The sequence below is a fragment of the Xiphophorus couchianus genome, chromosome 9 (assembly GCF_001444195.1).
Source record: "Xiphophorus couchianus chromosome 9, X_couchianus-1.0, whole genome shotgun sequence".
NCBI classification, from domain to species: Eukaryota; Metazoa; Chordata; class Actinopteri; order Cyprinodontiformes; family Poeciliidae; genus Xiphophorus; species Xiphophorus couchianus.
This window is the reverse complement of record NC_040236.1, coordinates 25,255,760-25,278,320: the sequence shown is the minus strand read 5'-3', so window position 1 is coordinate 25,278,320 and position 22,561 is coordinate 25,255,760. Positions and strand designations below refer to the sequence as shown.

Here is a 22,561-nt window from a genome sequence, read left to right as displayed (position 1 = left end):
ATTTGCTTTTAAAGTTTCAGCTTAAAATGTTACTTTTTTCAGTTGGATTTTTATTTTCACTTCATTAAATTCTCTGGAGGTGTTTAATCAAAGCGAAAAGAACCAAAAACTGTTTTTTGGTTTTGTTTGTTTGTTTGTTTTGTCTTTTGTAAGTACTTTTTTATGTTCTGTCCACAGGTACCTCTGGTCTGTGAGGCTAAAATCCCAGTGAATCCCCCACCCACAATGAACTGCCACAACAACAATGGGAACGTTCGACCGCCTTCCTCCGGAGTCAAACACAAGCTCATCCCGCCTGATGTTGCTCGACTAATGCAGCTTGAGGAAGGTGTTCAGCAGATTTCAGACAAAAAGAAACCTCCAATTCCTCCAAGATATCTGAAGAAGAGCAAACAACACTGCACTATTGACATGAATGGCCTTGAGACCAATGTATAGCCTCTGAGTGCAATTTCATTTGACATTGGTGTATTTGGACAGATGGATGCCCAGAAGCAAAGGAAACTGGTAAAGGCATCAATATTGTATTTTATATCCTGCGGTACCAAAATCTATCTATCTACCTATCTGTCTATCTAGCTATCCAGCTAGCTAGCAATCTGTCTGTCTAACCAGCTACCTAGCTTGTTGTATACTGCAGCACTGGTCACACCAAAAGAAATGACATAAGTTGTACTTTTACTTAAAGGTCAGAATTTGTGAGCAGTAGACAATGGCCAGAGTCAGACCTTGGAAAACATGGAAAAATTGGCTGGAAAGTTTTTATGTGGAGAAAACTTCTAGTCCACCGGCACCGATATGGTTTAGTTGAAAATAAATTGACATAAGTTTCACCCAAATTACACGCTGTGTGTGATGAATGGAGTTTGTTTTCCAGCTGTGATAGTTTTTGTTTTGTTTCGTTTTTTAATTCAGACTCTGTCGGGTTTTAAAAACCTCTTATTCTCATTTCTTCATTGCGAGGAAGAGGACTGCAATGCCGTTTCTCTCCATTGCCAGTATGTTTAAGCATTGTTTTTCTGACCCAGGACTGGTTTTCATGCTCACACAAGACGTCGCTTCTTGTTCCTCTCAATTTACAGATTCCTTAGCGACGGGACGTTCCCACTCACACAGTGAAAACATGTTTACAATACAATGACGTAAAGAAAATTACAATGATTGGTTGGAGCACATTGTGAGGTAACATGTCTCTGCCCCGGAGTCAAATATTGACTGATGCAATTGTATATTCAGTTAAGATAGTCCAGTCACTTGTCTGAAAAATGCACCAAGAGAAGGATTCTGTAGAGTCTATGTGTGTGTGCTCAAGTGTGTGTATGATAAGTTGTTCCTCACCTGGAACTGCAGTGAATAATGTTGAGTGTCAGAAATACTGTGACACACAAAAGTCTGTTACTTTCACTTGACATCTTGGTACTAGAATCCAAAACCAAGTTCTCAAATGACAACTTTTTCCTCCATAACAAACTTTTGATCTTCTGTGGCACCTTAATGCTCAACTCCTTGACCAGTTTTTTCTTGAGCGTTCGTCAGATTGATTACACACTTTGTCTGCTTCTGTCAGTTGCAGGAAAAACTCTGACTTTCACAGAACCACATCCATGCAAAAGGACATACATTCAAGCTTGGTGATGAAAAGGTAAACTTAAACAGTTTTGCCTTCGTATGATCCTTGGCTGATAAGGATGGGAACTGAAGTGATTTTGTTTTGTATGTTTCAACTGATATATGAAGAAAAAAGACACAAATTTAATGACTTTTGGCTAAACTTGATCAAAGCAAAAGACTTGGGACTTTATTTGGATTTGACCTTTTTGATATTTCTTCAACGAACTATTAACGTTGAACATTTCCAGCCACCTTTCACAATTACCCAGCCTCCCTGTAACAACACAACATCCAACGAAGTTGCCGAAGATAAGCATGAAAAAATTTGGAGAAAGAAATGTTTCCAGAAATGAGGTGGTGAAAAAGGAGCAATGTCAAGTGTGCAAGGCTGGACAGAAAGCCAACCATGGCAATCAAGGTTTGGGACTAACATTAAACAAATGCTATCTTAACAAAAAGGTTTTGTTTTTGTTTTTTTTGCTTGCTACTTACATCATAGAGACAGAAAAGTCATTTTGTTTACAGGAGTTGGCGTGTTGGCTGATCTCATTGATTAATCTGAAAAAAACACACACATTTACACCCAGTATAATAATAATACTTTCACTTGTTTTGTCTAATGAACAGTCCAAGTCTCAAAACTGTTAAGATAAATAAGACTCTTACAGCACAAATAAACTCCTAACTCTTGTCTATATATTTTTTGTGCCTGTTTATTTGAGTTGCTGCCTGTGTTTCGCCAATATTAAGGATTGATTATGTCCACAGCCAAGGCTGTTTCAGAAAGGAAAAAAGAAAAAGTCAATCAGTGGACCACTCTTTTCCTTTTGATCAGTGGACCTGCTAGAGTGGTGAAAACAATGCTCTCAACGTTTATCAGACTAGCAATATTCATAGTTTCAGCTGCTATGTCCGAACATTCATTTCATACAAATCAGGGCAGAATGTGATGGGCCTCTACAGCAGGGTTGTGCATATGGCTAATGGCTAATATCCAATTCACATAAAAAACAGAAACACTTACAATAAAGTCAGGCCTACACAGACTGGTTTCACTCCACTGCATCATTCTTTTCATATGCACAAAAGTTTCTGAAGGCCAAGAACCAAGCATAGAAATTAACAGTCAAACATATGGAACGTAGATTATGCAAGAAAGACAGAGACAAAAAAACAACCTCGCTCTGTTTATATTAAGTGAATCAAGTGATCAATGGTACAAACGCAAAGTATAGTCTGTGGTAAGAGAATAGAACAGGTGTGCCAACCAGCCTGACTTGCATCTCTTCAAAGCCTTGTTCACAATCATCTGACCAATGGTAACCTAACTGCCGTTGCCACTGACAACCCTAAATCTTCTGCATTTCATCAGCTATTAGCTCTTGGCTGCCAATTTTGCAAAGCCTTCAATAAATAATCTGTAGTAGCTGACAAACCCCAGAAAGGACTGCAGCTCTGGGCCACTGGTTGGACAAGATTAATTCTTTACAGTAGAGATTTTAATTGAGTCCATGGACTGACTGGAAATAACCAAGACTAGGTATTTTACGTCTTTCCTGAAGAATCCACTTTTTTTGAGCCTCTCTTTTAGTCCCTCTTGTTTCAGGTGGCTTCATCACAGTTTCCAGACGATGCAAACGTTCAGCAACTGAGGAAGAGAGAACCTCAAGGTCATCCAAGTATAACAGAGACCGACAATATTGAGACCCAAACATTTGCTCCATTAGTGACTGAAACGTGTTGGGGGCATTGCGATGTCCAAATAGCATTCTGTTAAATTCAAACAACCCAAAAGGCTTACAGACGACAGTCTTTACCTTATTAGGTATGACAACAAAACCAAAGTTATTGTGTTTGATGATCGCACCTTCATAGGCAAACTGATTTCCTTGGCTCCCTTAGCAGTCCATCGCTCCTCCACTGTCAGGAGTCTCTGAGTGTTGTTAGGTAGTTCCTTGAAATGTCAGAAAGTGTCCACAGTAGTCAGGATTTTCTTGTATCACCAAATTACCAAAGATAAATCTTACATTCTTCCTAAAAATCTTGAAAATCTTTTACATTAATTTGTTACCTCTAGATTGGACTACTGCAACTCATATTATGACCTGGATCAGTCGACTCTCCATCGTCTGCAGTTAGTCCACAATGCCAGATGTCCCAGCCAGATGCTTGTAGTGCAGTGGAGATCAAGGTTTTTGCTGCATGATCTTTGAGATTGTGATGTTGTAATCTCCAGTTTTTCATGCTGTTAGTTTGTGCTGGTGTTGGTCAGAGGGCCCGGTGGGGCCGGTGCCTGGCAGCCTCTCCTCTATCAGACTGGCCCAGGGCCGCTGTGGCTACTAGTAGGTAGCTTGGTACCATTAGTGTGTGAATGTTTTTCAAACAAAGACAAACATTTCTGTGCCAAACTGTTCATTGATGTGACATGCTTTTCTTTAAAGAAACACATGCCACAGTTTTTGATGTTATTCTTTAGTACATTAAGTACAGTATGTACAAATACTGAAGCTCCAACTAAACCTTTGTCAGAACAGCGTATGAAATCTCTTAGAAAATATTTCTACAAAAATCACTGACTGTTGTTTTTCATGGAAAAGCAATTTCTCTAAGTTAGAAATGTAGGCATCTACCGTTCAGTCGCTGTTGACAGTGTCTATGTATTGGAGATGATTGGGGTTATTACAGGGAATGCTTGAGAAGTTTGCCTTGAAACAGCAGAAAATTACTCTCCTACATGAAAGATTTCAGTGATTGTCTCACACATAAGGTCGAACTGCTTTCAGGTTTTCAGTCTTATGACCAACAGTAGATTTCACAGTTTCAGTTTTCCTCATCAAGTTATCTAACTTCTGTGATGTTGACATTCATCTGTGCCTTCTTTCAGCCATACACAACCCCCCCAAAATGGAGCACTGTGGCACTTGGTGCATATTGAGACCAAATGATTGTACGTCAAACAACTTTCAGTTTGTAGGACAAGCTGCAGCGATGTTATCCAGAAGATTCTGCTGACTCTAAGGAAACAGACAGCCATTTCTTTTTCATCGTTTTCAATGATTTATTGCTTTTTTGAATGACTGTAATACTCTATGTGACGATACAAGGCTACAATATGTGCAAGTGACTGTGTTCATAGCAACATGATGAAGGTTATATGTTAGTTAAGCATTTTAATTTGATAAGAAATATTTGATATCTTGGTGGAAAACAGGCTGGGTGTAAAGGAAGAGAAGCAGGAACTTCTTCCTCAGCTATATTGATAAGGGTGTTTTTTTTTCTTTTGCTTGAAGTATTGCATCCAAAAATACAGCATAATACAGAAAGTAATAAGAACATGCATAGCTCATTATTTATTTCTACACAGGAGTAAGTCATTGGCTGTATTTAGTGTAACATTAAAGAGGTTCTGGCTTCAGATCAGTGCTGAAATCTAAATGTTTTCCAGGTTATGTATGAGGCATAAGTCTGATCATTCATCATTTTAATTGTATCTGGAATTAAAATGATAAATGTGATTAACTTTGATGGGTTAGCTTTGGCTGCACAGTGGTGCAGTTGGTACCACTGTTGCCTTACAGCAAGAAGGTCCTGGGTTCGATTCCCGCCCCGGGGTCTTTCTGCACGGAGTTTGCATGTTCTCCCTGTGCATGGTGGGTTCTCTCCGGGTACTCCGGCTTCCTCCCACAGTCCAAAAACATGACTGCTATATTAATTGGTCTCTCTAAATTCTCCCTAGGTGTGAGTGTGAGTGTGTGTGTGCATGGTTGTTTGTCCTGTCTGTCTCTGTGTTGCCCTGCGACAGACTGGCAACCTGTCCAGGGTGAACCCACCTCTCACCCGGAACGTTAGCTGGAGATAGGCACCAGCAGCCCTCCCCACCCCACTAGGGACAATGTTGTTAGAAAATGGATGGAGGGATGGAAGGATTACACAGCTTAGTTTGAGCATAAAGATGCCGAAACATATCCAATATGTCCATTTACCTTTTTGCCATTTCTCGTTGGAAAACGAAGACATTTTATCTAGATAAATTTATTTTATATTGCAATGTAATAAAATATTGACTGGGGCATACAATCAGCTGAAGAATATTTCTTTTAAAGGCAGCCACCAGGATGTATGTGCACAGTTTTGATTGCTTTCTGTCAATAGCAGCCAAAGAAAATGTGCAGATGGAGAAAAAATCTAAAGAACGCCACGTCATAGCTGTGCAAGATCTACTGGTAATAATTCATGATGACATCCAGGAAGCCATGCTGTTTTGAAGTGGCGTCATGAAAGTATTTTTGGACTCAAATTTTTCAGTTCCATGTTTCCTTTTGTTTTTCACTAAGACAAGGTTTGACAAGCTAACCTTATCTTAATTAGTAATTTATTTGACTATTTCTTTAGAAAATTAGATACTGTTCAGTTTTAATTTTTTTGTTTGAGACAGTCTATAGGGCACTGTTGAGATTAATTTGGATGAAAATTGTTTAAATGCTTAGAATGTTAAAGAGAAATCATTAGTAAATAAACCATCTTTACTTGTTGAGCAAAACCATTTTCCTTAGAAGAGCAGGAGGGGTTCTCCATGTCTGTTTTTGAAGGTTACTTTATGCCTACGTGTAGTAATATCTAGCATTTGGTGTCATTTTTTTCCTTCTTTACTAAACCCATATCAAACCAGGACTTCAAAGCAGAGTGTGTGTACACTTACATCCCTGATCCACTGGGTCTTGCAAATCAAATGTTCTGGCTTACAAATAGGAAAGTTGAACCCGTGGACATACTGAGAACATTTGTCATACTTTATGATCACACAACGTTTGACTGGGAGAAAGTCCACCAGTCTTTAAAAGATCAAGTCTATAAGTCCATTTCAGGTCGGCTGCTGCTCAACCACAAAAATCTTACTCTGTAGTTGTTTTTTTTATTACTACTCTGGCTTAAAATAACTTAAAACCTTTGGATTTTGTTACATTGCTGAATAATAACATAAAAACAAATTTTGTTAGGCTTGTGTTGGCCTATAAATATCCAGGAACAGTAACATGGAATTATGTCCCTGATTTCTATGTTTGATTCAAATGTTTTTGTGGTTTTAATAAAATGAGTGCTTTGGTTGCTATATTTGCTTCAACAAATCCAAGTAGATTGCATTGGTAATATTGCTGACAGGGCAGCCATTTTCAAAATGACATAAAAATGAAGAGGAAAACTGGAAGTGACTTTGTCCTTTTTCATGTTTCTTTCCAGGTTGGTGTTCAGATGCATATATGATAGATTCCTTCTTTCTTTTCTTTTTATAGTTTTTCTTTAAAGATAAAGATTACATATGAACAATCAAAAGCAAATTTTAAAATTCAGTTTGAACAAAATGAACTTCCATCCGGTATCCTGCACCAGAAATATGTGGCTCTGCATCTCAGCATGATTTAAAGATGGAGATATAAAAAAAACAAAAACAATACACAAGTTCCGTCCCGTTTAAGAGCCTGTTCTGTTTTCTGAAACATGCAGCCCAGTGCTCTATGTTTCCTGCTCCATCACCTCTCCAACTTCTTTCTCATCTGTTTTTGAGGACAGCTCTGTGTTTCCCGTCCCAAAGTCCAGCACCTGCAAGTTGACAAGGTGGGCGAAGGAGCTCTCGTCTATAGAGTCCACCGACAGCCGGTTAAACCTTGGAACGAAAAACAGGAGGGACGGTTTAGTTTGTGAAATTGGCACTTCGTCTGCTGAAGCCGAAGGCTTTAGGATTCACTTAGCAGATGAACTTAAATTTACAGATCTGTCTGGTGATGCTGGTCCAGAGTGAGTTTGGAAGGGTGCAAATTGTGAGCATCTCTAACAACTGTTGAGCAAAACTAGTTTTAGTTGTTCTGCACCATTTACTCACCAAAGTGTTGGCTTTAGTTACCTCAGAGTATTTTTAAGGAATGTCTGAGATCCATTCCATTTACTTGCATGTGTAGAAACTGATTACACAGCCTATCCATGAGTTTAATCATCCATCACCAAGTGATTTCTGTGACGTTACAATCTTTATTTCCATTTCCCTCCTGCTGCAAACACTCCAGTTGGTACAGACTATGTGTTTAGTACTGCAACAGTACTAAACACTGCTGAGGGAAGCAAGCGGAGAGAAATGGAGCAGCGGCTGTTATGATAATAATGACAAACCTGCATCCCGGAAGGGGTCAAAGCTCGTAAGCGTAGCTATAAAGCAACAAGGTTAAGGTCACACTGAAACCAAACCAGAACAAATACCTTGAAAGCACATGTTCAAACCCTCTTAACTCTTGTCTGACCGCTGCTTTCAGCTGCAGGGCTTGTGGCGGTAAGCCCGCAGTACGTGGAATAAACCAAAGTGGAACATTTGCTGAATGCACTCAAGTTAGTGGAGTTGGAGAGATTAGATCCTGTGTTGCGGTACTCTACAAAATGAAGCTAAGTCCGAATGCGCAGCAGATAGTGCTTTCTTTTGATTTGCAACAGAACGGCGCACACAGAAGGTCGTTCCTGTGAGGAAAAATCTCATTTTATTAACACTAAAACCAAAAACAGCTCCAGAAAGGAAAATGGTCCCAAATGTAAACGCTGAATGTTGTAGATCTTACAAAAAAGTGTTGAATTATTTGTAAGTTGACAAATAACTTATTTGTAAGCAGATAGTGGATTGCATTCACTATCTGCTCTATCTCAATTTATAATTCACAAAGCAGAAAGCACCAATGACCTGCCAGCAGAAACATCCATAAGTTTAGATCATAGTTGAACAAATAGACCAGGGGATGAGAACATTAGTGTAGATATTAGGTCTTTAATTACTTTTTGAAGCATGCAGATGTGGCCATGTTTCAGGTTAAGGATGTTTGTGCGTCTCTTACCGAAGGAAGATGCCTTTAATGTTTGGAGTGCCTTCAAACGCTGAAGCAGGAACATTGGAGATCCGGTTGCTTTGCAGGTAAAGATACTCCAGAGACTCAGGAAGGTCTGATGGGATGTGTGTTAGCTGGTTACCAGAAAGGTCTAGTGTCTAAAATAATAATAACATATATACATCATCAAAAAGGAACATAGCAAAAGAAATTAATGTTACTCATATACTACTATCACATGTGGGTGGGTGGATGGATCCGTAAAAATTTATTTATTTTTTGTATTTTGTCACACTTGAAGTATGTAACTTTTATAAAAATGTTTTTGCATATTTTGTACACCTGTCAGTGTGCTGTGACAGTATATCATAAGACAGATGATCTGTGAAAAAGAATCAAGTTCCTCTACCTTGTCCCTGTGGTCCTACTGCTAACTAAAGTCAAAAACAACCAATCAGAGCCAGGAGGAAGGTATTAGTACTGTGAATTAAGCTTGTGTATGCGCTCCTCAGTGTGCTAATGACGGAGAAGAGACTTACTGTTACTGAAAAACAGTTTATCTGCCATCATCGGTGACTATGCTAACTAGCCTAGCATTCACGGCAGGCTCTGTTGAGGGCAACTAGCGGTAGCATAGCAGAAAAAAGGGTGTGAGTAGTGCGTACACGAGCATGATTCTGATTGCTAGATTCCTGAGCGGTATATCTCTGCAGATCTGACCACAGGAAGGAGGCAATGGAGCTTAATGTTTTCACAGATTTTTTTTCACAGTCTCATTTAAAACAAATAATGTAAATAAAAGTAATCTACTGTAGGTTTTAACCTTCTATGTTAAGGTAATAGACTGGGGTTACTAGACTTGTCACTAAGCATAATCTGACCAGTATCTCTGCAGGTCACTCACTGTGAGAGCACTGAGCTCCATCCAAGCTCCTTGGTAGGCTGAGTTGAGTTTTAGTTTGTTGTCACTGAGGATCAACTTCTGTAGCTTCTGCATTCCTGCCAGGGCTCCATATGGTATAGCACTGAGCTGGTTGTTCTTGATCTCCAGAACCTTCAGACTGTGCGGAAGGCCCAGTGGAATGGCATGAAGGGCATTTCCAGACAGGTCCAGAGTTTCCAGTATGCGCAGCTTTCTGAAGGCGTCACGGTGAATCTTGGTGTTGGTCAGTTTGTTGTAGCTGAGATTGAGCTCAGTCAGGGTATACAGCAAGGACAGGTCATTGCGGCCAATTTCAGAAACAAAGTTGTGGAGCAGCATGAGAGTCTTGGCTCGCCGAGGTAAGCCTCTGGGAACTCGTTCCAGCAAGTTATTATACAAATGAAGTGTGTGTAGCTTCTTCAAGCCCTAGGAGAAAAATGCAATTCAAATGAATGAAGAGCACTGTTGCTATGCAGTGCGTCTGAGGATATGCACTGCCATTACACATACAGTATGTGAGTAGCATCCAGTATATGTCAACTTTTCCTTAAAGTACCTGGAAGGCCATTGGGTGTATAGAGCGGGAGCGCAGCTTGTTATTGTGAAGTAGCAGGTATTCAATGTTCCGCACAGAGATGAGCGCGTCTCCAGGAATGCTGCGGATGGCGTTCTTCTCCAGGTGCAGCAGCACCAGGTTGCGAGGCAAACCCATAGGAACAACGCTCAGATTGTTATTTGACAAGTCAAGATACTCGAGGCTACTCAGCTGGCTGCGGAAATAGAAGAGGAGGGAAATCATGTTTTTGATTCTGCACTCTGTCATTTAACACTTTATGTTCTTTGTGACACCTAGCTGCTTAACAGCTACAGAGCAAATTCCAAGGTTTGCATTTAAAGATGCTTGAAATAAGTTTCCTGCACATTAGAGTTGAAAATAGTAATAAAAAAACATTTTGTCCAAGAAGGATCAAGGGATGATGTATACCAGGAGACTTCAGTTACCTCTCCAGCATTAGCTAGATGTACTGGCAGTTAACTACCAACTACCATTCAGACAACCAAGTGGTGAGTCTGCTTAAGTTGAATACTTCGATTCTATGGTGTTTATGGTGTCAGTGGAAGAAACATTAAGAAACTACACAGTTTGTTAAATCCTTGTTCTAGAGAACAAAGATAAAAGTTGACCAAAATATTAAATATCTGCAGCTGGTGGTTATGATTTTACAAGCGGATTGGTTCTTTTTTGATCAGGTAAAGTCTTTTGCCCAGCAGTGCTGCTCATTTAGGGAGATCTGAGATCTGGTGATCATGTTAACAAACCATTCACAGTACAGACTCTGTCTTAGAATGCTGTGGACTTGTTAGTTGTGTAAATTTTGAGGTATGATCTATTTGTGTGATGTGAGACACTTTTGTGTTCTTTATTTTAGTTATGAAAATACAGAGTGAAATATTTAAATTGTTTTGTTTTGTGACTAAAATGTTAAGCGCACCTGAAAGTCTCGTTGTCCATCCCATCATTGGTGAGGAGGTTGTTCTGGAGATAAAGTTCTCGAAGGTTGCGCAAATCCTCAAAGGCCCCTGTTGGGATTTTCTCCAGCCTGTTACTCTGTGGCAAAAAGGAAATATTTTTTTATGAATAAAATGATATGCTCTCCACAACCTTTTAGCAGAGAGTGGCTGGATTGGGGCAAATGAACTAAAACTCTTTTGGTGTGAAGTCAGTCATGATCCTGCCAGGCTCAAGTACTCGGCAAATAAAGTTTTTCCAGTTTGCATCACTACTGTGTCTCACCATGACGACCCCACCAGATCATGCAGGAACATGCAAGAAGATTTCCCTCCAGACCTTATATCTTTATCATATCCTTTTGTTTTTAGGTAAAATTTCTCAAAGGGTCCAAAGCATTTGAACTTACAACAAATAAAACAGTAATAATAATAAATAAGCGAAATATGAAAGAAAATCATCAGAATTTATTAAATCTTTCTCTCTGTATCCAGTTTCAAACATTTCAGGTTCTTTTCTTTTTTTTAAATTATTCCAGGAAACATCTGCTGCATATTTACAGGCATTTTTCCCTAATTCTGTTTAGGCTTGTTGAACAGATGTCTCTAAAACACAGTCAGAGTGAATGATTACTACCTGGTGTTTACATAAAAGCCTAAGCACAGATTAACTCTGGATCTAAAAAGTCTACTGGACCAAGATAAAACTGTCAGATTTTTAGAATGTGAAAAAAAACAGACTAAAATATGTCATCGTACATCTTTAATCTGACGTATTAATCTGGTGAAATATTCACTGATGGGAAACACCTGGTGGCTTCATCAGGAAAGATATTCAAGATTTTAAGAGAAGAGGAAGGAATGTGATCAGTTAAAATGCAACACAAGGAAATGAGCAGAAAAGGAACAAGATAAAGAAGAAGAGTTCAAGAAGATGACGAAGAACAATAATGGAAGGAGACGGCATAGTGGCAGGAAACAAGAAGTGGCTCCAGACATGACTTCAGGATATGGTTTGACTGAGATGGAGTCCTGGGTTTTTACGTGTCTTGTTCTGCATTTTATTTACTGTGTTGGTCATAGAATATTCTTGTCCAGCTGCTTTAGAGAAACATGAACCCCAGCTGGCTCACACTAAGAACATACTTCTACATACATTATGTAAATAGACACAAGCAGTTTTCTTACTGTCTGATATTAAATCTGTCTAGAAGCATCAATTAAGATTGCCAAAATTATTTTTATTTGCAAATGTTCTAAATAACGAGAAATATAATTTTCTTAGTAATTTTTATGCTCCTTCAGTTTCCCACCACCAGCTTCTCACAACAATTTTTGAATTTTGACCCATTTCTTCTGGTTTATCTTAATCAGGTTTGTAAGTTTGCTCTCTTTTAGTTCTGCAAACGTCTATGGAACAAATATCAGAGGTTTTTGATGGTCAGTTCAAAACATTAACATTGTTGTCCTTAATGAACTTTGTCCATCTGGAAAACTCATTTGTGCTCAAGGCTTAACATCCTGGCTCAAGTCTTGTAACGCTGCTTCAGTATTTTTACATAATGTTCTTTTCTCACAGTGATATTTAATGAAGTGCACCAGTCCCTCCTGCAGTAAAACACCAACACAGCATGATAAAACCACTACCGTACTTATCTGTTGAAAAAGTTTTTCCTCTTACTTCAGCATCGCTGAAGAGGAAAACCTTATGGAGGAATAAATAACGTGTGTTATTGTAATCGCTTGTGTCCAAATATCATTGTTGTTGCTGCATGTGTGAGACCTTCAGATGAAGTCGGAGAAGACTGGACGGCAGATTGCTGGGAACGACCCTCAGGAAGTTGCTGGATATGGTGAGGATCTCCAGCGTGTCAGAAGCATTGAACATATTATCGGGAAGTCCTTCATCTGTCAGCTTGTTGTTATGGAGATACACAGACCTATGGAGTCATGATACACACACAGGATATGTTCTACTAACTGTACCTGAAATAAAAAGAGGTATAATCACACATAAGACATGTCGGTACCTTAGTTTTGGTTTATGACCAAATGTGTATGGGTAGATCCTGGAGAGCTGATTAGCAGCAAAATCAGCGCTGACCAAAGATGGCGGCAGGACTCTTGGTGCAGAGGAGAGCTACAAGCACATCAGAGAATGAATGAAATATTGTGATTTCTTTTTAGTTTTCGCTATGTGGTTTACATGTATTGTCACAACTGGCCATTAGCCGCTTTTTCTGAGGCTGCCTTATTCTGGCTAAGCTGTTGGAGACAAAGAACTGTAAATTGTTTGTTGTTAGATCTTCCTTCCAAATGTACAAGAGGCCTCTACTGGTATTAGTAGAGGGAGTGAAAGAGGTCGTCTCAGTTTAAATGTAGAGAGCGACTTTAGGAATCTAAAAACAGAACTGCAACAAACAAGACTTGAACAGGGAGAAGAACAAAAAATAAGAAAAGAGGTGCTTCAAACATTATTAGCATAATTAAAATATAAGGTTAATCCATAGATTAAGGTGAAAATTCTTCCAGTTCCATCCAGAGTGCATTTACTCTCCAAGAATTCATCCTGAATCAAATTCTGATTGATGATGGCAAGAGACATGCAGTTTCTGAAAACAAGTGTTGCATATTATATAATATAATGACCCTTCCATTGGTCCTTTCACATTTCCAGCATGGATCATAATCTCCTAGTTTCATTCCTGCAATGATATTAAAGCTCCAACTACTTATGCGTTCTCCACCTTCCCTAATGTCTTACGTCTGAAGCCAAAAGTCTCTTTCCACATCTCCTTTTCTATTTTTCTGATCTAAATCACAGCCCAGATTACCCAAAAGCCTCTGAGCTCTGAGGCCTCTCATCAAATTATATCAGCAATCGAAATGTTGTTGCCCCTAAGCGATTAATTACTCTGATGATGTATGCCTCAAAGCACGTGATATGTAAAATGGTTTCATTTAGCAGATTTTTCAAGAAAAAGAAACTCCAGTTTTGTCTAAATTTTCTCATTTTTTGCATAGAAAGTTAGATTATTACATACTATCTATAAAACAGAAATGTCAGGTTTCTGAAAAGTTCACATTCTCCTCTCCTGTCCCCAACCAGACAGGCATCCCACCCTCCTCTGACCCACAGCTTTCCTGTAAAATCTGAGATGTTTTATTTTCTACCTCAGCCATTGACTCTTCTACTTCCACAAGTTTGTCTTCAACCAAATCAGGAGCTGCTGCTGCTCCCTTTGCTTCCCCTCCCACTTTTCTGTATATAGAAGTCAGGTGAAGAGGCAGCTGGAGAGACTGATCCGGAGCAAGGCAGCAGGTCTGGATGGTGTGAGCCCCAGAGTCCTGAAGGCCTCTGTGGGATTCTGCAACATCTCCTCATCCTCAGCCTGACCAAACAGAAGGTTCTGTTGTTGTGGAAGACATCCTGCCTGGTTCAGGTACCAAAGAAAACTCAGCAATCAGCCATTAACAACTACAGACCTGTTGCCATAACATTCCTGGATGAAATTCATGGATGGACCATTTCCTACCACATTTTTTCCTTCCACTCAATTTTCTATGAAAATGATTGGATACAGCACTTTGTGAACAATCAGAATAATTAGTATTAACCTTTTGTGGCTTCCCTTCCTTGCCTTCCTTGTGAAAAGTTTGTCTTCTGTACATCTGTCCAGTCGGCAGTTTAACTCATGATTGTGGAGCCAACTGACCCAGAGTGAGAGACCATTTAGAGGCTCAGGAAACCTTTGCAGGTGTTTTCCTTCCACTCAATTTTTTTATAAATCGCTTGGATACAGTTTCCAATACTTAACTTGTTGGAAGATATTTACATTTTTTGAGAAGAAAAACTGAATCTTGGTTTAACACTATTTGTAACCTGTAATTATCAAAATTCCAAGAATTAAAGGCTTAAAATATCTCACTCTATGTTCAGTAAATCTATATAACATACATTCTTTCTGAGCGTCATCATAGTTAAAAAGAAAAGATGTATCTCTTCAATAATATAAGGCTTTCAAATGCTAAAATCTGTCAAATGAATATAAAAAGCAGAGAAGCATTTTTGAGATTACACATTCATTTAGAGCTTTCTCCTTAATAACACGGTTTATGTATTAAAGTAACACGGGATGTCTTTGAAGCTTAGTGAGCACTTAAAAATCCTCTATTCTTCCTGCATTCTGTTTTTCTGTTTGACCCTTTGGACACACAAATCTGCCCATCCTTTCTCTCTCACTCGCCTTGTCCAATCCGGTCCTCAGTAGCACTCATTGCTACTGAGTGAAAGGTCAGTAGCATTTTTAGCTTTGACCAGCTAAAACACACTATTTTGTTGTGTCTTTCATAACAAAATAGACAAGATGTTTTGAGGGCAAAGAAACAATCGTGCCATTGTGCAGTGTGATAATTTTGTACATTTTAGATTCTTGCGTATGACTCACCTTGTTGTTAGCCAGGTACAAATAAGCCAGCTCTTCAAGCATTTCAAAGCCTTCATCTTCAAGGCCTGAAAAATAGACAAAAATGTGAATTAATATGCCTGCCTGTCATTGCATTGTCCCAAAGGGGTGGTGGTACCTGGTGCCATTTTATAGCACAATCAAGTAACTGTATCAACTTCAGCTGTTATAAAATTATATATCCAACATGACTTAAAAAAAGTTTGACTTTGTAATTTATCGCTTTGAAATTGGGCCATAGAAAAAAGACCTGGAGATCAAAGCTGTTTTAATACTTAATCCTGCCTATGAAATCATGATGTCACATGCATGCAAGTTTTTCGGTCAAACCTAGAGGTTTCAGATCACAAAAGTTCAAAATCAGATAAAGCTAAATAGAAAATATAGCATTCAAGATGATTTCATTCATTAGAGGAAAAATCCTACCCAAACCACCCTGACAATACATGAAGATGTAATTTTTAAATAACTGATTAACTGTGATTAACCACATTTGTTTAGTTCTGTTCCCCTTGCCACGCCTTCCTGTCAGTGGAATTAACAAATCCCTTAAAAAGAACCTGCCTAACAACATGAAGTAGACTAAAAGATCTGAAAAAACAACACATAAAATCCTATTTAAAATAAGATTGATATCCGATGAGAAACAAAGTCCCTGATGTCTATCTGACCGGAAAGCGTTACAACCCTGTTTGTAGAGTGTTCAGACTCCAGTGAACCACAGTGAGAGCCGTTATCCACAAACAGAGAAAACACAGAACAGTGGTGAACCATCCCTGGATTGTCTGGTAGATCAAACTTACTCCAAGGTCTCAAAAGAACTTTAAAAGCAGAGATGGTGTAAAAATGGCCTGGAAAGGGTTCCAATGCCAAATCCACTGCTGACCAAAAACAAACACAAAACCACATTTCAAAGATCCCAGAGACTACAAGGAAACCATTCTGTGGAATGGTCAAACGATGCACAATTTTTGCCATGTGTGCACTATGTAACATCTAGATTAAACCTAGCACAACATTATAGAAAAAGGACATTGTACTGAGAGTCAAACATGACAGCTGTAACAGGATGGTCTGTGGCTGCTTTCATTCTTTTTGACCTTTTGATGGGATTCTGATGTTTTCTCTCTATGAGAAAACTCTGAAAGAGAATATTCCTCTCTTGATCAAAGCACACTTGGGGTTTACAGCAGGACAGTGATCCAAAGTCAAACAAGTCCAGATCTGAGCTTTTCAAATGTTACCAAATCAGATCATTTGGATTGGCAGTTAAAAGTCTGTACTTAAATCTAATCGAGTTGCTGTGGCATGACCATAAACACACCATCCATGCATCAAACCCTTTATTGCAGCTGAATTAATACAATTATCCAGAGAAGAGTGAGTTGATGTTGACTCAGTGATCTGAAAGACTCAGTTATCGCCAAGGCTTGATGGCAGTTTGTGCTCTCTAGAGTGGCACAGTCAACTATCTAATGTGGATTGAGAGTTAGAAATTTTATTACATCCTCTCACATTACATTACTAACCTACATTTTGTTATGTCTTATTTCACAAAACTTTCTCCAAAAGTTTATTCTTTCATTGAATAAACTTTACCTAGTCATCCCTGAAGGTTATTCTCAAGGGATGTACGTAGTTTTGTAAAACTACAGAAGATGTTTAGGTGAATCTTCTGTCATTGGCTATAAAAGTCATTGATTCTGGCAGAACTTTTTTCTTTGACCTGAACAACAACTCTTGAGCGACGGAGCTCTCATATCTTTTACAAGCAATATTTCATATATATGGTGTTCTACACTGAGAAAAAACAGTTGCCAGCAAGTCCTATTACATTTTAATATTTTCATTATTCAGTCATATCTGTTATGAGTGAATAACAGATATGAAAAACAAGTAAAAGTTTCTGTTGTTACTTTTACTTGTATTTTATTTCTACTTTTGATCATTACATGTGTTTCTAATGCATGTCAGATCTGCCTTATAAAATTCATGGGTTCTATTAGTTTATTTTATGAATTCTTTTTAGTTCAGCACTTTTGTCATTGTTATTTTTTAAGTAAATAAAAATAGAGTTGGCTTGATAAATCCTGGTCGAGGACTTTGTATGGAATTTGAACATTCCAACATTCACTAGAAGTCGGCTGTTGATCATGTGACTCCATGTCATTTAAACAACACTTCAGAAACCTTTCTGTCAAAAATTAAAAATGAATTCTTTCGTCTCCATCCATTGCCATCTATTTCTTGTATGTGACTATTTGCTGGAATTAAACACACGTTGGGACAGACCGCTGAACCAGGCAACAAGTGAAATAGCAGCAATTCCTCTGCTACTGACAGGTGCATATTGAAGATATTTACTTCAATCAGCCAACCTACAAACAAAGCTGCACTGATAAAACTTTCCACTCTGCCTCTAAAATGGCCTTGGAACCACGTCTGCAGTTTCCCTCCCCAGTGAACACAGAGTTCCAGCATAGTGTTGAGACTTGGTTACTGTGTTTACCCTCTGTGGTGAGCCAGTTGTTTTGAAGGTTGAGAGTCTCGAGCTGATGCAGATGGGAAATGTGCTCCACTGTTATTTCCTTGATTTTGTTGTTCTGCCATCAGGGGAAAAAATATGCAATATTTACAAAGGCAGACTAAAGTTCAGCACTTTGTGTTCTGAGCAATAATTTCATATTATGAATAGGTAGGTGTACTGCTGAAATTGATGAGAAATGTGTGTGTGTGGGTGGGCGCGTGTGTGACTACTTGTTTAGCAGTATTTATGGATCTTTTGAAGACAGATAAGCCTTATGGGGACCAAACATTGTATTAGGACCAAATGCTGGTCCTAATACAAAGGACCCTTTTGTTTACATTTAGCATGAGGGTTTAGAAGTAAGGTGTGAATTAGGTTAAGGTTAGGATTGTCATGGGAAATTGTCTGGATTAGGCATAATATACTTACTAAAATAAATGGAAGTTAATGCAAAGTCACAATATGGGTAGAAATACAAATTTGTGTGTGTGCGTCTGAACCAGATTTTTATGTCCTTGTGGGAACATATTTCTGTTGACATTGTGGGGTCATGGTGACCGCTGCTTCTTGTGGGGACAAATCCTGGTCCCCATAAGGGGAAATTGCGTTTATGGGTTAGGGGTTTGATAGATGTGATAGGGTTACGGTTAAGATTAGGGTTAGGGGTAGGGAAAGGGTTAGGCTGTAGAAAATGAATGTAAGCTAATGTAAAGTCCCCACAAGGCACAAAAACACAATTGTGTGTGTGTGGGACCTGTAGAGAAAGTCGACGGATCTTATTAGGCAGCTCTTCGGGGAACTCTGTCAGGTCAACTCCTGCACAGTCCACTGTTCCGTCTGTTGTGCAGCTGCATTCTGAAGGGCATTCAGTTGTTACCAGTGTTGCAGTGTCAGCTTCCTTTACTGCCTCTTCCTCTTCTTCTTCCTCAGGTTCCACTGGGGTCTGGCAACGTACCAGCATCCACACCAAGAGCATCACACTGAAGGCCTGCAGGATGGAATGCTTTGGAAAGTCCATGTCTACTGTTGATATGTCCTGTTGCACAAGCAAATACACAGCAACAGTTATCTCCACTGTTCAACGAAAAAGCAGCAATCAGTTTTCTGTTTTTCTGTTTTGTTTCAGCTCATTAAAGAAATTGAAATATCAGACAAAGATAATATGAGTAAATACAATAGCAGTCCCAAATGTTTTTCTTCTTCAATGGAAAATAGCTATCCAAACCTACCAGACTCTATGTGAGACTATGTGAGACCCCAGAAACCTAATATCTGTTTGTGCCACTCTTGGCAGCAACAACTGCCACCAGGCATTCACAAAAACTGACAATTAGTATTTTTTTTCACTGTGGAGGAAATTTGACACACTCTGCTAACTCAGCAACATTGGAAGGAAGATCAGAATGTTTTTGAGCGTTACCTGTTTACTATCATGCCACAGGATATCAAACATTTTTACATCTGAACTTTGACTACATCACTTCAGAACCTTCTTTTTTTCCTTCATTCGTAGTTGGACTCTGTGCTGCATATTTCATGAAGCAAAGCAGTATATGCACGTCAGTGGGTTATTGAGCTTAAGGTTACAAACTGGACATTCATCTTCACAATTTTCTCACAGGATTTTATCATGACACACACAATCCAAAAATGTTTAATTCCTATCTTATTACTCATCAGAATATTTTTTCCTAATGTCAGAGATCTTCAAGATGATTGGAAAATGTTATTAAAGCTTTTGTGTTTTCTTTTTGATCAGTAGAGTTTTCCTTGGAATTCCCTCAGGAATCATTCAAACAATATTTAGTTCAATAATTCTCCTTTGAGCTGGGGCTTTTAAATGGATGCTCCAGCAAGAAATCAAAATTGTTCATCTTTGGGTTTTTAGGTGCAAACTACAGAAATGAAAGTCTTCCAAGCAGTGAAAGGTCTGCATTTCCTAACGATCTGGCAAACTAGCCAATCCGTTCTCAGGTTTTAAATGATGTTATTATTAGTCAAGGAGAAGGCAGCTGTACTTGAGGTGGCAAAAACAAAATAACAAAAATCTTTTTGATTGGATATTTCATACCTCAAAAGAAACAAGTGAAGAACTTTCAGGAAGTGCTCAAAGGTCCTTACCACACCCACTTGATATTTCTGACTAATTACTCCATAGTTGTTGGAGACCACGCAAAAAAGAGCAATCAAAGAATTAGTAAGCTCTTGACTTTGATCCTCAGTACATGACTGTCTGCTTTGAGATCTTCTTCATTCAAAACTGGATGAAGGAGATCCTGCAGCCCAAACCAGGGCTGCAGTAATAGAAGAGTGCGGTTTCTTACTTGTAGCCCTGAGAGAGAAAACAAATGTCTCTGGTCTTGCAGAGCTTGCATAGACCTTAAAGGCTCTGACATGCTTCATCCAAAGCTTCAAAATGTAGGCGCATGATGAAAATGGCATCTTCCTTCAGGGAGCAGTCTTCCTCTCACTCTCACAGAGCTCAGTGCAATGTTTTCTATGACTGGTCAGAAGTTTGTATTTATGCAGAAATGCGCTTGGATGGCAGTGTTGATATTTCGCTTCAACTTGTCTGCTTCCACCATCCGGTTTTGTATCCACAGTTGACGTTAATACTTTTGAGAAGCATTTATCAAACGCAGTGATAGTAGGTATTTTTTCATCACAAAATACCTATTATAATGACTGTTAAATGGCCAAAAACTCTTGGAAGAAAATTCCAAGGCAGTTGTTCACAGAGGAGCCAGTCTGCAGAATGGTGTGGCTGTTTAGTTAAAGCAAAATGGAGGATGCAGGAACAGAGTGGAGACGCCAGTGTGGCTTAGACTGAAGGTCAAATGGTGTTCAAAGGCGATCTGTGCCGTGTGTGAAAGGTGTGTGCGAATACAAACGTCCAGCATCTACATGACCGAGTGTCGACTGTTGGCTTCAGGTAAACCTACTTCATGTTATCAGGCAGGTTTCTATTTTAAAAATTCCTTGATTCTACAGCATTAGCGGTGCTGGTCAAATTGAACTCAGTTTCAAAAAGAAATACGGTTATTCACAGCTGTTTCTTCATTCTGAACACTTCTCACATAGTGACGGGTTCATTTGGATGGATTTTAAGAGACAAAATCATCATTTGCAAGGGTTTTTTTGTATTTACTCATGTTATCTTTGTCTGAAAGTAAGACCTGATTACCTGAAACACTTGAGTGTGACATCACAGAAAAAACTGAAGAAATTTATAACGAAGCAAATTCTCACAGATACGGCCTGGATATAAACCTGTTTGATTTAAATATTTCACTTCAAATCTGTCTGGATATCGATCACCAACACATAAAAATAAACATTATGAGCACATTTCCACCAGTAGCAGAAGGTCAACACCCAAATGTAAAGTCTAATTTAAAGAAACAAAAGCATGACATGTTAGGGCTTTTGCTCTGTTTTTTCTAATTGCACCAGTGATTTTCTGAGATTTGAAGTCTTAAGCAAGGTGTGTGCAAACTTCTACAGCAACATATTGCTGTAATTTATTCTTTCTTGAGCTTTCTTTCAAAAAAGAAAAACTGCTTCATTACGTTCTCTGATTCTGACAGAGATACCACTGTTGTGCACTCAGAGCAGCTCTCAAGGCAAGCTTCTAAAAGCTGTCCATCAAAGGAACCTTTTCAGGCTGTTGCAGGGCAAGAACTAATAGAAACAGCTTAAAAACATGGGCTAGAGTAGACTCAGCGCAGCGAGCACTTAGTGCACACAGACGACTTCACAAAAACATCATAGCAACCAAGGGTCATAGAGAAGTTTAAAGCCATCTCTAAGAGAACACCAATATCCTGCTAAAAGTTGTCATTTATGGGCTTAAAGTACAAAATAGAGATGCTCAGTACTTTTATGACTTTGGTCTGTTTTCATGCCATTTCTGAGCAAAGCAGAGGTTATGAAGAGGCTCTGCTCATATTTAGCTGACTGGATTGTCTTAACACATACCAGAAGGCAGAACTGTCATGCATAAATGAATTACCTTGACTCTGGAAACTCAGTGCGAGCTCTGTCCTACATAACAGCCAACCGCAAATCATGCAGCAGAGTTACTACGCTACTTTACCCCCTCTGACCAACATTTGCTGAAAAGAACCGAAGCGTGATATCTGGTCCAAGCTGAGGCTGTCCCATAGCAGGCGAGGAGTCACAGATCTGCAGTAGAACCCCTTCCAGATGTGAAGTGAGAGAGGGAAGGTTAAAGGAAGAGAAGAAGGCAGGAAGATGTGAAAAGGAAGTGAGTTTGGAGGAGGGTCAGCCAACAACGCAGATTCTTCCTTGTTTTTTGCTCTTTTAAAAAGAAAAAAGAAACTGTGGAATTTGGGTTTTAAAAAATATCTTCACCAAAATGTTCTCAGATCTCTTCAAAAAAAAAGAAAAGGATACTTAAAAGCAGTCAAGTTTCTCAGGGCCATGAATCATTGTTGTACAAATTGCCTGAAAAATGTGCTTAAATTATGTAAGGAGGAAAGTGAAAAGATTAACCATCCAGACAAAATAGTAAAGTAAAAGAGCAGCAAGTCTTAATGTTACATTTATTTAAGCACATTGAAAAACGGTTTAAAGAAATACTCAACAGAATAAACACAGAAAGGGAAGTAAAATGTAGCAAAACACATTAAAAGAAATAAAAATT

At 38.8% G+C, this 22,561-nt stretch overlaps 2 protein-coding genes across 2 annotated transcripts in view; one reads left to right on the top strand and one right to left on the bottom strand.

Annotated features, from left to right (window-relative positions):
- Nucleotides 1-5,040, top strand: part of slc1a7b (solute carrier family 1 member 7b) — a 52,045-nt gene extending 47,005 nt beyond the window's left edge. The window contains exon 11 of the mRNA XM_028028595.1: nucleotides 178-5,040. Within this exon, the coding sequence (XP_027884396.1) occupies nucleotides 178-438 (261 nt within the window). The 3' untranslated portion in view covers nucleotides 439-5,040. The remainder of the gene's footprint in view (nucleotides 1-177) is intronic.
- Nucleotides 5,041-5,994: 954 nt separating this feature from the next.
- On the bottom strand, nucleotides 5,995-22,131 carry podn (podocan). Its single transcript, XM_028028544.1, has 11 exons — nucleotides 21,908-22,131; nucleotides 18,650-18,931; nucleotides 17,878-17,971; nucleotides 15,351-15,415; nucleotides 12,933-13,042; nucleotides 12,686-12,842; nucleotides 10,887-11,002; nucleotides 9,950-10,163; nucleotides 9,376-9,819; nucleotides 8,481-8,629; nucleotides 5,995-7,273 (listed from the first exon to the last, which is right to left on the bottom strand). Exons 2-11 carry the CDS (start codon nucleotides 18,911-18,913, stop codon nucleotides 7,123-7,125), a joined length of 1,764 nt encoding a protein of 587 aa, XP_027884345.1. The 5' UTR covers nucleotides 18,914-18,931; nucleotides 21,908-22,131; the 3' UTR covers nucleotides 5,995-7,122.
- Between the last annotated feature and the right edge of the window lie 430 nt (nucleotides 22,132-22,561).

What these genes read in the sequence shown, in the direction of transcription:
- podn (XM_028028544.1), bottom strand. Translation starts at nt 18,913, where the DNA reads ATGGACTTTCCAAAGCATTCCATCCTGCAGGCCTTCAGTGTGATGCTC. An exon ending in TTCTCCGACTTCATCTGAAG is followed by an intron (nt 11,003 to 12,685) that starts GTCTCACACATG and finishes TTTTTGCCACAG; the next exon opens with AGTAACAGGCTGGAGAAAAT. An exon ending in TGGAGCTCAGTGCTCTCACA is followed by an intron (nt 8,630 to 9,375) that starts GTGAGTGACCTG and finishes TTATTATTTTAG; the next exon opens with ACACTAGACCTTTCTGGTAA.